This window comes from Rhamphochromis longiceps, linkage group LG16, assembly GCF_057381845.1.
Source record: "Rhamphochromis longiceps isolate RC_006_pf linkage group LG16, R_longiceps_female_GT1.1, whole genome shotgun sequence".
NCBI classification, from domain to species: Eukaryota; Metazoa; Chordata; class Actinopteri; order Cichliformes; family Cichlidae; genus Rhamphochromis; species Rhamphochromis longiceps.
Window position 1 is genome coordinate 17,306,844 of NC_140572.1, and position 16,113 is coordinate 17,322,956.

Genomic DNA, 16,113 nt, shown 5'->3' on the forward strand with positions numbered 1-16,113 from the left:
TAGTGAATGTATGTTTTCCAGCACCCTTAAACTTACTTTACCTTTCTCTGAACTGATATTTTCCTGTAAATACTAAATTGTAATACCATCCTGCTTACACATGGGGTCACTAGACACCCGAAGAAGAACTGCACCATGCCGTCTACTATCGACTAAGTCACCATCAGTGGTCTTATTATCAATAAATATACAGAATAACACTTTTGTTTGCACTGTGGTCATTTTGCTTCAACAGAAACGTAACTGGGGATTTTTTTCATTTACAGTACTGTGCAAAAGTTTGAACCATCCCTCATTTATTTATATGCTGCAGGGAAAATGGCAACATACATTGACAGCCACTCTTCCGTTGACACCGTTTCTGATGAGTCTTCAGTGAAGAAGAGTAAGGTGCATCTCTAAGGTTTCTTTTGGACTTTTTCAAATTTCTTAATGTGACAAGACTTTGAGATACCGTTTGCATGCTGTAGATATTATTTGTTTTGTGACATGCTGCTTGTAACAAAATGCCTAAAGATACGATTTACAATTTGTTCCGGCTCATCCCTTGAATTGGGTGTCTTTTTTAAGCTTGAATGAGTCATGGGTCGGTGTTAAGTGGAAAGAAACATTCCTCTGAAAACGCTCAGGTGCAAGGACTGCACTGGAAATGAGTGAAAAAGTAGCCAATGTCCAAAGAAAAACTTTGAAATACCTTCAGAACTGCTCCTCAAGACCACTTCAAAAAAAGAAAAACTACAATAAAGTCTATTTTATTTTTTATTGCTTTTGACTTTTAAGAATTTTGCACAGCATTGTAGCCATTTCTGCATCATGATTTCCTGTTGTTTCCATAAGACTTCTTCTAACAATGTAGATTGCCATCACCAGTGTGTGAATGTGTGTGTGAATGCGTGGATGACTGAATGTGTAAAGCGCAAATACAGGCCATTTACCATTTAACACGAAAAAATCCCCACTCGGTTCACTAAAAATATTCACTTAAAATTGGGAAATTATATCTAATCCGTATTTGATTCACTAGATGGCTCGTAATTTGACCAGTGTATAGGGCCTCGGTTTAAACGAGAAGTAGAGAAAAGATCGGATTAAAAGTAACAACGTAGTTAAACGTAGGCTAAATAGACGACAAGCACCTATATGGTGTTATAATAATACCCCCTAAAAAGTCAAATGAAAATAAAATAAATGAACAAAAATGTAAATTTCCATTAAACGTGATCTCATCCTATAAATAATTTCACTTATGTTCTTCCAGTCCTTTCAAAAGCTCCCTCTTCCCGCATCGCTGCACACTCGCTAACGGCGCAGGTGGCCGTTTCTTTTATCTTATCACGCCGTGCTCGTCCACATGATGGCGCCTGGTTATCAGCTCAAAACGGAACTGTGGAGAGATTTCACCGAGAGAGAGAGAGAGAGAGAGCGTGCGGAGGGAGGGGGGAGAAAACACGGAGGGGAAACCGCATTTGTCAAAGCGCCGCACACACATTCCCCGGTCTCTGTGTGTCTGTTTTCCTCCCCTGCTGCAGCTGCTGCTGCTGCGGGCTGCGTCGGAAACAAGGCCGGAAAAAGCGGTGCGACGATAGGGGAAGAGAGGCTGGTACTCGCAGGGAGACCGCGCCGACCGACTGGGCTCGCTCCAATCTCGTTACGCAAATTACCGGCAGAGCGGCGCGGCAGTGGGTCCGCTAATGGAGCGTGCGTGCCGTTGCCTCCCGCGCCCTGCCTCGCCCTCGCCTCCGCCTCCCGACTGCACATAATGGGTTATAGGCTAGAGGGAGGCATTCACTGGGGAAGCGCTATTACTCACACGCACGGCAGACACACAAAGCGCCGCTCCAGAGCGCGTCGGTGTGTGCGCAGTGCAGCGGGTCTAATTATGAGGAGATAAGTCTGCTTATCGTCAGTCCACTTTAAAAAAAAAAAAAGAAAGAAAGAAAGAAAAGAAAAAAGAAAACACAGAACATAAGGAGAATTTAGAGTCTTTGCCTTCTGAAATGAGCCAGCGGACGGAAATGTGACCGCTCTGAGTGCGCGGTGGATCAGCAGGGCGGTCAGAGAAAACTACTGAGGTCAGGAGTTGTTGGGGGGCCCCTCTCCACCCACGCCCCTACCCCCCCCCCCCCCCCCCCCCCCCCCCCCCCCACCCCCAGACTGCAAATTATAACCAGACTCTGTGGGAAAGCCTCAAGTCTCTTTTAATATCCTTTAAAACCCGTTTGTTGGGCTGTGTTAATTAGGTCAGAGTATTGCAATAAAGTTCAATACCTGAAGCCTCAAAATGACCTTACAGTTGAATCAATGTCCCTCTTAAACAGTTTAGAGCAATAACGATCATGGAAAAAAAAGTTAACTGCTACGACTGTGTTCATTTTAGCTTAGTATAACCATGCCGCATCCTATTTTTCCCCTAAATGCGATGGTGTGCACAAGACTCTTTCCCTATGAAGTTGCATCTACCTCACTTTAAGCCTTCTTTTAAGCAGCTTGACTTGACCTAGTTATTGTAGTTTGGCAGAGACTTTTCTCAAAAGCATCGGGACGCTACCAAAGTCGGAAAAGCACAGTGACATATTTAAAACTGAGGACGGCTTTCCTCCGATGAGCTTTAGCAGTCGCATTGTCCTGTGCCGGGGACATACGTCATTGTTTTCATGGGTTTTATGACTGCACTGTTCAGTTTACTCTGCAGACTTTAGAGAGTTCATTGCACAACAAACAGTCATCAGTAAGATGTTTTATTCAATAATTCAAAGATGCAGAAATCTGAAAAGAAAACCAAAAACCAATCTTAACCAAGGTCACTGTGGCAAGGTGTTGATACATTCAGCAATCCCGAAATTCTCCTCCTGATGCTCAAACAGCTTCATTATTTTTAGGCCTTTTAAAAACACAAAAGTCCACAGCTTTGAAATGCGTGTTAACGTAATTCTTTTGGGGTAACTAAATAGTCCAAATGTGCTTAAAATTTACAAATAAGTTACAATATTACATGAAATCCAACAACTGTACAAAAACAGGGAAATCACTCACTGCAGTATTGTTGTAAAGTTTTCAAACCCCTGTCGTGGTATCCCAAGTATCTGAAGTCCTTCTTACCTGAAAACATTATGTCATTAGAAGGTTCCCATTTATTGTCGTAAATGCTAATGTGCTACATTGGACGCTGCTCCTGATTTGTCTCAGTGATGGCTGCCAGCCTTAAGCGGCGCACGAGGTTCAGTATGAAAGACAAGTTGGGTTTTTTTAAATGGCTGATTAAAAATCGTATTAAATCCACAACAGGAATTACTTTGACTGCTTCGACACACACCCACACCCACACCCTACCGTCTGCACCCCACGGTGACGCCTTATTTACTGTCTTATAAAGTAAAATAGGAGGCCTGCCCCATTCCACCTGTCTGTTTGTGATGGGAGCTGTTGTCGCTGTTGTTCTCGCAGCTGTTGTTGTTCTAATTGCTGTTGCTGCTTCGCCTCAAGCTTCCCCGCTTAACTCAGACACCCCTGCCTCACACTTTTCAGCAACATGCAGTTGTGATGACAAGTACTAGAGTTCCCACTCAAGCTGCCTGTTCCTATAGCTCAGCACACCACTCTAACCCTCTCTCCCAACCACCTCCCCCTCCTCCTCTATCTCCTCTCTCTCCCTTACTCTTTGAAGCCTCGGGGATGATGATGACACCCGCCGTAATCGTGGATGCTCAGCTCCTGACATGACACACAATCGAGAAACTCTCCCGAACTGATCCGGGTTTGGTTGTTGCATTCAGGCGCGGTACGTCCTCTGACAAGTGGAAAGGCCTTTCACGGTAGAATAGAGGAATTCAGTGAGGTGGGGTCCATGACTGACAGGTCTGTTGAGAAAGCAAAGCCAGCTCCAGTTTCACATCTCTCCTCTGCAGTGGTGCACATTTGCTCTGCTGACCTGTTTCTTTTTTTTTTTCTTAACTAGATCTGGGATCAGCTAATCTTCAAAGCAGCACTAAGATTAGTTCATTTGTTTTCATGAGGCTTTGCAGTTTTGGAGCGGGAGGGATGTGGGACAGGGACAAGGCTCCAAGCACATTTGCTTTTATCCAGAAAAGGTCCTTTGTTTAAGCATTCACATTTTTACTTCTTCAATATTTTGCCTTCACTCTACAGCACAGTACTGTGCAAAAATCTTGAGACGCCCTCCTTTCTTTATAGTTTCCTTCCAAGGTGCTCGACTTTCTTTTAATTTGTGATAGTGATAGTTCTCCAGGCTTCTCCAGGGTTTGTTAAGCCATTTAACACTGACCTATGAATCATTCAAGCACAAAAATTGCACCTAACTCAAGGAATGAACCAGTGTTGAGGCAACTTAGCAAAGAAATGGCACTTTGTTACTAGTCGCATGTTGTAAAAAGAAATCATTTGCCCCCATGTTTTTAGTTGACTATGAAAAACACAGTTTTACACATCTCGGCATGCTGTGCAGAGTGTCCTTAAAAGATTTTCGAGGAAACTGGAAAACTGAAAGGAAAAAGAAGAAATGTCAGGCTTAAAACACAACAGATAAACAATGATAAGAATGACAATGATCCCAAACACACTGAGAATGCAGTAAAGGGCATAGATGAATAGAAAAACACACAAAGGAACACTGTCAGCCATGGATTGGCCTCCCCGGAACACAGGCCTCAACATTACTGAAGCAGTGTGGATCATTTTAACAGAGAACAGAACAAAAGGATTGTTAAAGAATGTCAGAGATCTCTACCTGAAGACTACTGTGTTGAAGAATAAAGGTGGTCAAACTATTGATTTTCAAGCTTGTCAGAGCTGCACAGACTCTCTTTTGGCCTTGTGTACTGTATTTCCATACATGTTTGCACATTTCAATAAATCTCTGCGCCTAGTTCTCATTTTCCTAGCAAAATATAAAGAAATGAAGGCTGGCTTGATACTTTTGCATATTGCTATATTTATTTATATGTTTAGGGCACTGAAACAGATGATAAAACACAGAGTACAGTGAAAGTCAAAAATAAACAAAAGCAGCATTACATTAATGCTTATATGCTACTTTTTGCTCATACTGCATTTCACAGGGAAATATATTTTGTCATGCTAACCTTTGCATTATAATTTTAAAAAGTACAAATTGGTTTTTGCTTAATATGAATAAGTATGAATCAATAATATGTTATAGAGCAATAGAATAATGACACACAACCTTTCTGCTTACATAGTGAGTAGTTTGATTCTTATACTTTAAGTATGTTTCATTGGTATTAGTAATACTTCCTCCACCACTGGGTGTGCGGTGGAAACGATATGACAAGGGACATAACAAATAGAAGCTGTAGGTAGATTACGAAACACAGAGAGACAGAAACCCAGCAAACAGGTTTTTGTCTTCACATTCTCACAATTCTTGCTGAGTGAGACTTCTTGAATGCAGATGCATTTACAAAGAATCTAGAACAAACTGTGCCCGCATACATCATCTCCAAGACACACAGCATGATTCAGGCCACCCCTTTATCCGTGCTTTAACTTCCGACACATCCTAACATCATTCATATGAGCTTATCCCTGTTTTGATTTAACACATTTTGATTTAATGCCTGTCAACATGGTGGAATTTTATTTTTGCTGACGGTGGTATGTGGAAAACATGTGTGTACAGTTTCACCTTGGCCAGAAGTGTTTACCAAAGCTCAGATTTCAGACTCCCACCGGGTGCACCTAGTGTATCAAGTACTAATGCTGGGCTATTTCTGATGCAGGGGCTGTGTGGGAGTTCCCCTGTTTACCAGCAGCTGAAGGGCAGACGAAAATCAGCTACCCACCACCACTGCTGGAAACCGGCTGGTGCAACAGTTCAGATTTTAAGCGTAATCTCACAAACCTTGACAGCGCTGCACCTAGTTTATGGACTAAATTACCCCGAGAGGAGTTCAGCAGGCCTGTTATATTTCTGTTAGTGTGAGACTGGTACTCAGTAACGAGTAAACCTGTACTCTAATCACATTTTTTGTTACTTTAATTGCATTTTTGTTGCCATAGATGCACAGTATCCATGGTATTTCTGCCTATTATGGGTATTTTGTACACAAAATACACCAAAAAAAGAAATTGCTTTATGAAAAAACAAGTTGACAGTATTATAGACTGTAAGCATACTGTATATGATTAGCATAAGAGGACACCAGGCAACTTCCCTGTGCTATTAAACCAAATAAAACCTGATCCACAAAGAGAAAAAGGAATTAAAATTCAAAGATAATTGAGTGATAGATGTTGCAGGACATTACTGCCCCCTCTTTCTTAAAGCATTAATTGTGTAATGACTGTTTGCACTTGACACACCCCAACGTTGAAACACCCAGCTTTATAAAGTATTTAACACAGGCTACACCCCCTCCACCTGCAACAGTAAACACTTATACTAACGTTTAATACAGATAAAGAACCACTGAATACTTCTATTATACTGCTGCTTATAATTTGCTGATGTCACTGCTGTAGACTTGCTGCCTGTGCTTTTTTACTCCAGATCATGAACCCAGTAACTCTACATTAGTACCAGTTCTACCGGAGTGTCTTTCACATACAGAAAACAGGCACTACGTGGTCGAGCTCTCAAGGATTCCAATAACTACACTATAAATATACATCGTTGAAAGGACTTCTTCCACGTGTTGCTTCTGTGCTCTTTGCACGACTACCGTCTCCTCATTGGTCAAACTCGGACTTGTCCCGCCTCCGGGTCATGATTGGTTTGCCTGGAAACCAAAGTGATGGGCTGATGGCTTGGATAATGAATATTCATAATACCGGTCCGCACGCTACAGCCTCACCCTACGTGCCTCAGCTGTGTGCTTCATCGGAACAGAATGTGGGATGTGGTGATGTAATCTCAGCGACTTTTTTACCGGAAGACAGCGGTACACTGTAGGTTTACAGGACGGCACGTTGCACAGTAAGTGAAGTTTGGGATGAAATTGTTACGCGTAAATACGCACCGTGAAACATCGCGTGTATTGGGCTTTAATTGACGTCTGAACTCGATTTTGAGCTTTTTCTCGAGCTTTGCATCGGTGTTTGAGGTTTACTGTGGAATGTGTTCTAGTCTACCTGTCAACATAAAGCCACGCCTTTTCTAGAGAAAGCGCCAAACCTCTGTTCTCTGCTCTGTGCCATTTCAGGTCATTTGGGTCCGATTACTCTTGGTAGAACTCGACAAACAGGTTGTGGCACCGCCTTGAAACTACCTGTGTGTATATATCCCAGCGCTTTCGACGCGTTTCAGAACGATCGAGAAGAGCAAGCAACTGAGCGATAAAGCTCAAGAACCGAGCACGACTACCAGAGCAAGTCGCATGATTGCTTGAGGGCAGCCAATCTTCGCTGGAGCATTAACAGAAAAGCAGCCTCTGCGTAAAGCCGATCAGCGCGGTATTACAGCTGGGCACACACAGAAGAGAGGAAAGCGAGACAAGACATTCGGATCATTGCTTTCACGTTTGGAGGAAAAAAACAACTACCGCCAAGATGATGATGATGCAGCTGCAAGAAACCACAACTCAGAAAAACTCCCTCTTCAACGCCATGAACAGCTTCATCGGGGCCGTAAAGAACATGGACCAGACCATCCTGTTACCCAGCCTGCTGCGGGATGTCCCGCTGGATGAGGACAGCCAGATGAGCTCTCTGAAATCAGAGGAGGACGAGGGGGACATGTACAGCTACTACCAGCTGCTTAAATCTATCCGCGGGGAGATCGAGTGGGGAGTCAGGCACGGCACCTCCGACGAGACGCGCAAAGAGAGCATGAAAGTCACTCGCTCTCACTCCTCGATGTCGATGTCCTCCCTCTCTTCAGCCTCATCCGAGGAGGAAGACGAGATTGAAGACGAGAATCTGCAGAGCCAGTTCCAGTACCATCTCACCGGGCTGCAAATGGTGCTGTCCAAGCTCACTGACCAGGCTAACTCTCTCACCAAGCGCTACAAGAAGGAGCTTGGCATCGGAGGTTGGGGCCAGTAGAGCCCACATAAACTCTGACGCACAGACTCTTTTCGTTAACTGAATGACAAAAGTGTCTTCTTTGAATAGGCCTTCATGCTGCTGCTGCTGTTACTACTGATGAAATTCATGGACAAACATTTGAATGGTAGAAAAGAAAGCAGCTATTTTTATCTACAGGCCTAAATGGTGTTGGTCTACTTTGTGGTCTTGACTGTAGATGTGTTGATCTTGGAGAAAGCATTTGCGTGCTCATCACACTTGACTATATTTTTGCACTCCAAAGTGTCACACGCAGAATGCTTTCAGTTCAAGTGATCCACAGATGAAACGTATTTAAGCCTTTTATTTAATGTGTAATTTATTACCTCACTCTGTATGTTTAAGAGCCAGATGTTATTTCAAAGTTGGAGAAGAAGTGGTCTGTTGGATCTTAGACTGTTCTTCTGAACCACCTCACTGACAGGGATACTGACAAAAGACTTAGCGTCCTATCTGCGACACTGATGATGTTAGTGTGTTCAGATGAACTGTATGTATTGACTGTTGTTTTAGTCTAATGTGTCTCATGTAAAGTTCTTTGGAAGGAGGCAGATGCTTATTGTAGCTGCCCATGATCGCCTCATGTCCTAAATGGTCAATGAACTGGAAACGATGGATAATTCTTCTGGATGGAGAATAATGAGGTTTTCCATGAGATACATTAGTTATTGTAATTTTACCCTGTTATGTCCATCTGTCAGTTTAAGCCGATGCTTTTGTATGCACCTTATGCCCCATTTTTGTACTTGGTAATATTTGTCTTTAAAATAAACTTTTATAGAAACTTATTGCACTTGTTGTGTTTTGTTTTTTCTTTTTGTAAAATCACTGCAGTTTTACATTTTAGATAAAAAGTGGGAGATTATTATAGCGTATTATTTTGTTTTGTCTCCCTCCCCTCACTCCCAACCTTTGTGGCAGATGGTCACCCTGCCTTGAGCCTGGTTCTGCTCTCAGTTTCTTCCTGTTAAAAGGGAGTTTTTCCTTCCCACTATCGCCAGGCACTTGCTGATTGTGTGATTGTTGTGGTTTCTCTATATTATTGTAGAGTCTTTACCTTACAATCTAAAGTTCCTTGAGTTGACTTTTGTGAACAGATACTATACAAATTGAATAACTATCGAGTAAAGACGGCAAAAAATGGAGTTATTTCTTGATTTTTACTTGGGATTTGCTTTAAAGCTAAACACCTAACACAACTGATCTTTCCTCTTTTGATCACAATGAAAGCCTGTAGGCTATTCTTAAACATTCAGAGTGTTGGTAATGTTAAGAGTTGCCACAAATTATGCATTATAAACTTGAACCATCTTTTTAAAATAATATGCAACATGAACATGTATCCAGAGATGGAAAGAGCCAGGTTATACATTACAAAAGAGAGAGAACGGAAACATCCAGACTTCCTGGTTGCATTCAGCTTCAATCCTTGACTTTTAAAAACGACTGGTTATCTCACAGTGATGATGGTTGTGTAAAGTCATTGTTCTGAGCTCTTATCAGCTGGTGACAGATAAAGTATGAGTTTTGTTAGAGTTATTTTATCATAACACCCAAATATTTTGTTGCTCAGCTGCACTTTTGTTTTGTTTCTTTTTCTTTTTTGATCATTTGTGTTGTTGTTGGGGGGAAAAAAATAGGTTATGACGCTGTAGCATTGTCTGCATTTTCTAAAGACAATCTCTGGGGAAAGGTGGATCTCAAAACCAGCAAGGGAATTAGTTGATCTTTTTGTATTTGCAGTCAATAGAGTGCCAACATATGCAGCCTGACCCAACAATACTGCAGTTTTGTCCGTGCTATGATAACCTCTCAGGTTAAAAACCAAAAGATTCACAGAAAGGCATTCTGACCTTCAGATTTACCACAATCGCATTCAGCCATTTGGAATTTAAAAACATGTTATAGAGTAGAAGTAGAAGGAATGCTACCTGCCAGTTAAGTTTCGAGTGACAACACCTTAACCCAACTGGGCTCTGTGTGATAAAAGGCTGATAATATTACATGTATTTGAATGCGTCGAAAAAGACTTGTTACTTCCTTTTCTTAAAATCTCATTGTTTCCTCTGGATATTTCCAACTGACTAAGTGTATGACACAGAAAGAAAATATGGAAAAATATTTGAAATTACATTGTTCAATCAGCATTTTCCTGCAGTCTGGGAATACCTGTGGCAGTTAGGTGTGCTCTGTAACTACTTTCATCAAACTAACATTTTACAGTATGTAAGCATTTTGGAATGCATGAAAAGGAGTGCCAAGTCTGTTGTGAATATACACATGTGTTACACATGTGTTACACACTAATGTAACACCCAGAAAACAGATTTCCTTCACTGAGGTAGTGACAACCTCAAAGACCAGCAGGTACAGCTGGAGTTCCAGTGTAACAATAGGGCAACAAAGATGCACACACCCACTTTCCACTTTGATTCTCTGTTTCATTCACACTTGTGTAGAACTGCAGAAAACAAAAAGCCACAATCATCAGCAAATAAGGCAATTTGAAAGGAAAGGTGACATTTGAGGAATGAAGCGCACTTAATACATTCATCTCTGTGATGCAGCCAAGCTCTCTACAGCTAACTGAAATAAAGATTTTTTTTTTACTTTTATTTAACTTGTATATTTAATTATACCCAATGCAATGCATGAACAAAATCTACAATAACTAATAGAAAGCTACTAATGGCTACTACACTGGGTATCTCTGCCTGTTTGATATGGCAGATGCTCTTCCTGATGCAGTCCCAAAAGGAAAAATTGCTCCTACGAATGAACTGGGAATCATTAGGTTGTTAAGTGAATGTGTAAACAACTCCAATATTGAGACACAAAACATGGAATGAAGTGAAAACATTGCTTAATTTTCTCTTGCCTGTCTTGTTTCAGAGAAACATAAAATTTACACATCCTTTAAAATGCATATAAATAGAGCCTAGTCCACAAAAATAAAAAAATCTCCAAACATACACACCTTGAAAATACATCTCAGAGGTTTTGCACAAAATCTAAACCCTGCCCATGCGAAGGACAAAGGTAACATGCTTTGCTACATTTATCAGTAGTCTAAATGAGCTGGCAGTTTGTAAAAACATCCGCTGAGATAGTACAATCTTATCTTAATCTCAACCTTAAAATGGCTACCAGAAACGACCAGAAAGGCTTTTGTTGTCAGTCACCAGACAGTAATACTGCAACATGCTTTAATGGAATCACAAGGTTATGTTTTGTGGGTTGTGCTTGTTTATGTTTGTTTAATTATTTGTGCCCATAATCACGTTAGACATGGGGGACTTTGCGACCTCTTAGTTGCATACTAAAGGTTAACTGGTATGAGATATCTTGCTTAAATAAACATAAGAATGCAAAACTTTGTTCATGTGAACATTCACTAGCTTACTCAGCGTAAAGGTTCTTTTAATTTTGGGGAGATGTTATGCTATAATAAAAACAATCTTGTTATTTCATCATATTTTTATGGCCATATAAACCTTACACATTTCACCATAACACATCAGGACAGGTAATGTTTCCGCTTTGTTGTCCCTTTGTTAAACTGGAGAACAGAGGTATGGTATTGTATATTTATTTTGAACATATTGAAATAGTGCAACAACAACAGAGAAAAGAGAGACACAAAAACTGAGCAAAACAAAACGAAAACAAAACAATAATACTTATAAATAGCTTGCATGTTCAAAAGGGAGTAGGAGGAAGCATAAGCTCATTTAATCCCACCCCTTTCCAGTATTTGATAACTAATCGTCAACACTTTTTCTTTCTGTTTATGCCCCATCCATCATAAATTCTTCCTTTGTTGAATGTATTTGCATTTATAACCCCACTAACACACCAAAAGATATACAAATTTACAGATATATACATATATAAACATACATAATAGTGGGTTAGAACACCTGATCAAAACCTTACCTCATCACTGTACTTTTCAAAAACCATATTTTTGTATGGCTTTCAGAAACATGGGCTACAAAACGTCTGCACTCGATTTTTTCGCAAACAGTGTCTATCAGTTTTGTCCCCTTGCGCACACGGTAGAAACAGGAAGTTAATGGAAAGCTACAGCAAAATAAAAACAAATCGAAGCGAAATTGGCTGAAAATCGCTGCGAATCAAATATGGCCAGTCCAGATCCAAAGTCAATAAGTAACGATTCACGCTGCATATTTTTTAACACTCATTCAGGAGACTATCAATGCGTAAGTAGTTGACGTCAGTTAAACTTCAGCTTTTGGCTAATTAGCTAGTTAGCCGCGAAACGTTTTACCGTTTTTCTCTTCTGGGGGACTCTGCTGATTAAAAGAGAGTAAAAGAAATGTCCCATCCTGTTTTTAGTTAATGATTAGTTGATAAACAAAGACCTAACCCCTGCTTGGTTCCTGCTGCTAAGCTTTGGCACTTCACCCGATTTCATAGGCGTCTCCCATGCTAGCTGCGGCTAATCAACGTTAACGTCATTTCAGAAACCTACTGTGAGGTCCACTGGCTCATTAAACGATAACTGCACTCACCCACACTTAACCAGCCTTACACTGAAACACTACTGTCAATACGTATTGTTAACATATCTTAGTTTATATCTAAGCCGTAGGCTTGGAAAGAGTACGTTCATATGTTTGTCTATATAAAAATGATACGTGAGCCAATTTAGTAATTTTAGATGTTAATTAGAATTTAAATTCATTCAACTCAATTAAATTTTCTTTTTTAAATGAGTGCCACCACTCATAGATTTCTGAGGAAGCGCTGGATCGTTCGTGGAGAACCATTTAGGCCTAAATGATGTGTGCTATCATTGGGCTGCTTGTTTACTAAAACAAAGTTTGTTTACTTTACCAAAACTAGAAAAAGTCGATTTTGAAAAATATTCATTAAATAATCCTGACCACCAAGTTAATGTAAGTAAAAGATAGTCATCATTATGCTGAATACTCATTCAAATTCAATGCAAATTCAGACAAGGCTTAATTTATATTAATGTAAGCAACTTTTCAAATTGTCACACCTTTTATTCTTTCTTTCAGATTTTCACAATGTATACACAAGTCTTTGTTCAAATACATTTTATAATTCAAACTATAAAGAGGCAATAGATTAAACGCTTTTGAGATTTGAGATAAACTATTGTTATTAATTAAAATAATATAACAAGGTTTAAATATACTGAATTTTTAACATTTATTTGCAGTGAGTTTTTTAAATTTTTTTTATTTATGGTAGTGCTAGACCTAGAATTAGCGCTTTCTGAGGAAAGAATGCCAGCTAAATGGAGTTACCTAAACAAAGGAAGGAAACTGAAAATAATTTGTCTTGTTTTGGTTATTTTTGTAACGGAGTTGCATTGATTAGAGCGACAGTCTCGATCTGATCAGGACAGAAACACAAAAGACTGACTGACCTTTGTTTTACCCGTGGTGTTCGCACATGATCCGATCATATCACATTCTGTTTGTTGTGTCATATCACTGTTTATTCTCTTCCTTTTAAACGCTAAATAGGTTTTGGTGGCGGGGTTGCACATGGGGTCATGCATAATTACTGTTCTTTAAAATAGGTTGGTGTCAAATAAAATTGTTTAACAATTATAAGAGACATGTATGAAGAAATGAAAGCCACATAAAAATTGTATTTATAACTAATTTTACCTCTTGACATGCAGTTTGGGCATCAAGAAATTGGGACAAGACAACAGGTCATTTTTGGGGTTCTCAAGAGCTATTTTGTATTTTAAATAATATTTTGGAACCACTTTATAAAGCTAACTTTACATTTTGTTGGAGAGCAAGAGTAGTTTACACAGAAAATGCGTGTTTTAGTATTTTGTGCATGGAATATTTTCAAGTTCCTGGGTGGGACCAGAAGTGTCCTTGTAGAATGGCTCAGTAGCTTTTACTCCACAATATTAATTTATTAGCAGCAGCTGTTTATCCTCCTATAAATGAAACTACTCAGTCTGTTTGAAGCAGTTAATGTTTGTACAACATGAAGGTAGTGCTAACATGTTAATACATCAGTAGTAATTATGCAGTGATAGAATAATGTAACAGAGTTTTATGCAGATATTGGCAGCATATCTGCGGTCAGTGATCCAGTTTTATATTCTGAATATCTGATTGTTGTTCATTGCCCTCTCAAAACCCACCACCTCTTTGAATATTATGGTGTTTGTATAGTGTCAAAATGTGTCAGAGAGTTGTGGGGTTTTTTTTGTTTTTTTACTATGGCAACAGCAGTTGCTTCAGGAAGAACAGTCTCTTCCTCAGCAGGGGGTTGGCAAAGGGCATCATCTGTCTGAACTGCTGAATCTCCTCTGCCTGCCACCAGTCCTTTGAAGCTAATTAAGAATACTGCTGGTGTTTAACCTCCTCAAATTTCCCCATATCACTTCACATCTTTGTTCCTGTTGCTGGCCCTCTGTTCTTTGCGTAATCTGGATTGAAAGTCTGATGGTAGGCTACCGGTACATAGAAACTGCTCCTCTTATCTCTAATCCAAGGCCAAACCCTGCACTCTGGCGGCTCAAACTCTGTGTCATTCCTCTGCTGCTTTGGGGCTGTAGTGGTGTTGAACTGCCTTATGACATAGACAGAAAGCGCAACTGTTAAAACAGCATCTATCAGCCCTGTGCTAATATTTACAACAAAAAAAAGAGACAGAGAGACATGGCAAACAATCACCTTAAACCCAAAGCGGCTTGAGGGTTCAATCAGCACCTCTCTGCAAATTCAAGTGCCAAACCTGGATACTATAAGGCACTAGACATACAGGTGGTATGGAGTGTACACTCTTTAAAAGGTCATTGATAAATAAATTTATCAGGCGTAGCTTTCTGCCTAAACCAAAGTTGACATGAGCTTGGGAGATTAGATTGGAAAGACAAAATCAGTACTTTTTCCGGTACACTAAATTTGCTTGTGTGAGAAGGTGTGGGTCTCGTGTGCCAGCAGTATCAGGCTGCAGGTTATCATCAGTTCTTGCAGCAGCTCAGCTGCGCTTGATAAAGTGTGCTGCAGTAGGGCTGTCTTGTGCGGCGCCCAGATCAGTAATGATGCAAAGGTAACTGCAATTTCCGGGGAAATAGCTGACTAACCCACATACAGATGTTCCTCAGTGAAGAAGGTAGCTATCTGAGTTTTTGGACAGTTTTTATTCATCGATTTCTTACTTTATCCTCTCATTATTAAAGATTGTGGGAAAGATGTTAATGCACATGTTTTTGTTGGCTTAGCAACACCTTGACAATGAGCCTTTCAGTTTGTGGAAATGTTTTGTTTTCAGACACATTGGAGGGTTTTCAAGCATGAGCGGCCCATTTGAGGTCATGTGAAATCAGATTTAATTTTAATTCTTTAATTAGGCTATTGCAATTTGATTTTGATTTTTGTTTTTTGTGAGCCATTCATAGGTGGACTTGCTTGTGTGTTTTATGCTTCATTGTCCTGCTGCATAACTTAAGTGCACTTGACCTTCAGGGCCAGACATTCTCCTTCAGGATTTTATGGTAGAGAGCAGAAGTTGTGATTACATCAACATCTGAAGCAGCAAAGCAGCCCCTGACCATCACACGGCCACCACCTGGCATGATTGTTACTTGTGTTGTATTTTGAGATCTTTTAGCCTATTTCACTTAGTTAGATAGATTATATTTAACTGATTTGTCAATTGAGCAGGTCTAGCAGTAATCAAGTCTGGTTGCGGCTTTTTGAAAATAAACAGCCTTTTTCCTCAATAATTCAAGTCATCATTTAATACCAGATCAAGATAAGTGGAAGGAGACATATGGCAACAAATATACACCGACCCTCTGAATGGATTCAGCTACATTGGATGCTTTGCAAAGAATTTGGTGGATTTAACACAGTGTGTGGTTGATTACCTTTAGAGCTGAAATCTTTAAGTATTTAACTGATGGGTTCATCAATTAAAAAATATAATTAGCAATACAGTATAGTTTATACACAATCAAATAAGAAAATTAATAAATACTTTCTTGTTCCAGCTGCTTAATTGTGAGGATTTGTTGGGGGGTTTTTCTGACTCAGCCCCCGT

General features: G+C 40.0%; 2 protein-coding genes across 3 annotated transcripts in view; both read left to right on the top strand.

Moving 5' to 3' along the window:
• Positions 1-6,803: 6,803 nt before the first annotated feature.
• Positions 6,804-8,828, top strand: LOC146650876 (mid1-interacting protein 1-B-like). The gene is made up of 2 exons (XM_085384916.1): positions 6,804-6,952; positions 7,179-8,828. Exon 2 carries the CDS (start codon positions 7,525-7,527, stop codon positions 8,017-8,019), a length of 495 nt encoding a protein of 164 aa, XP_085241042.1. The 5' UTR covers positions 6,804-6,952; positions 7,179-7,524; the 3' UTR covers positions 8,020-8,828.
• A 3,258-nt stretch (positions 8,829-12,086) lies between these two features.
• The window catches only part of LOC146650877 (cyclic AMP receptor-like protein A), a 53,581-nt gene continuing 49,554 nt past the window's right edge, over positions 12,087-16,113 (top strand). The window contains exon 1 of one of the 2 annotated variants that reach the window (XM_085384141.1): positions 12,087-12,263. In XM_085384141.1, coding sequence (XP_085240267.1) covers positions 12,183-12,263 — 81 coding nt within the window. In that variant the 5' untranslated portion in view covers positions 12,087-12,182. The remainder of the gene's footprint in view (positions 12,264-16,113) is intronic. The other variant, XM_085384140.1, reaches the window with a different exon arrangement.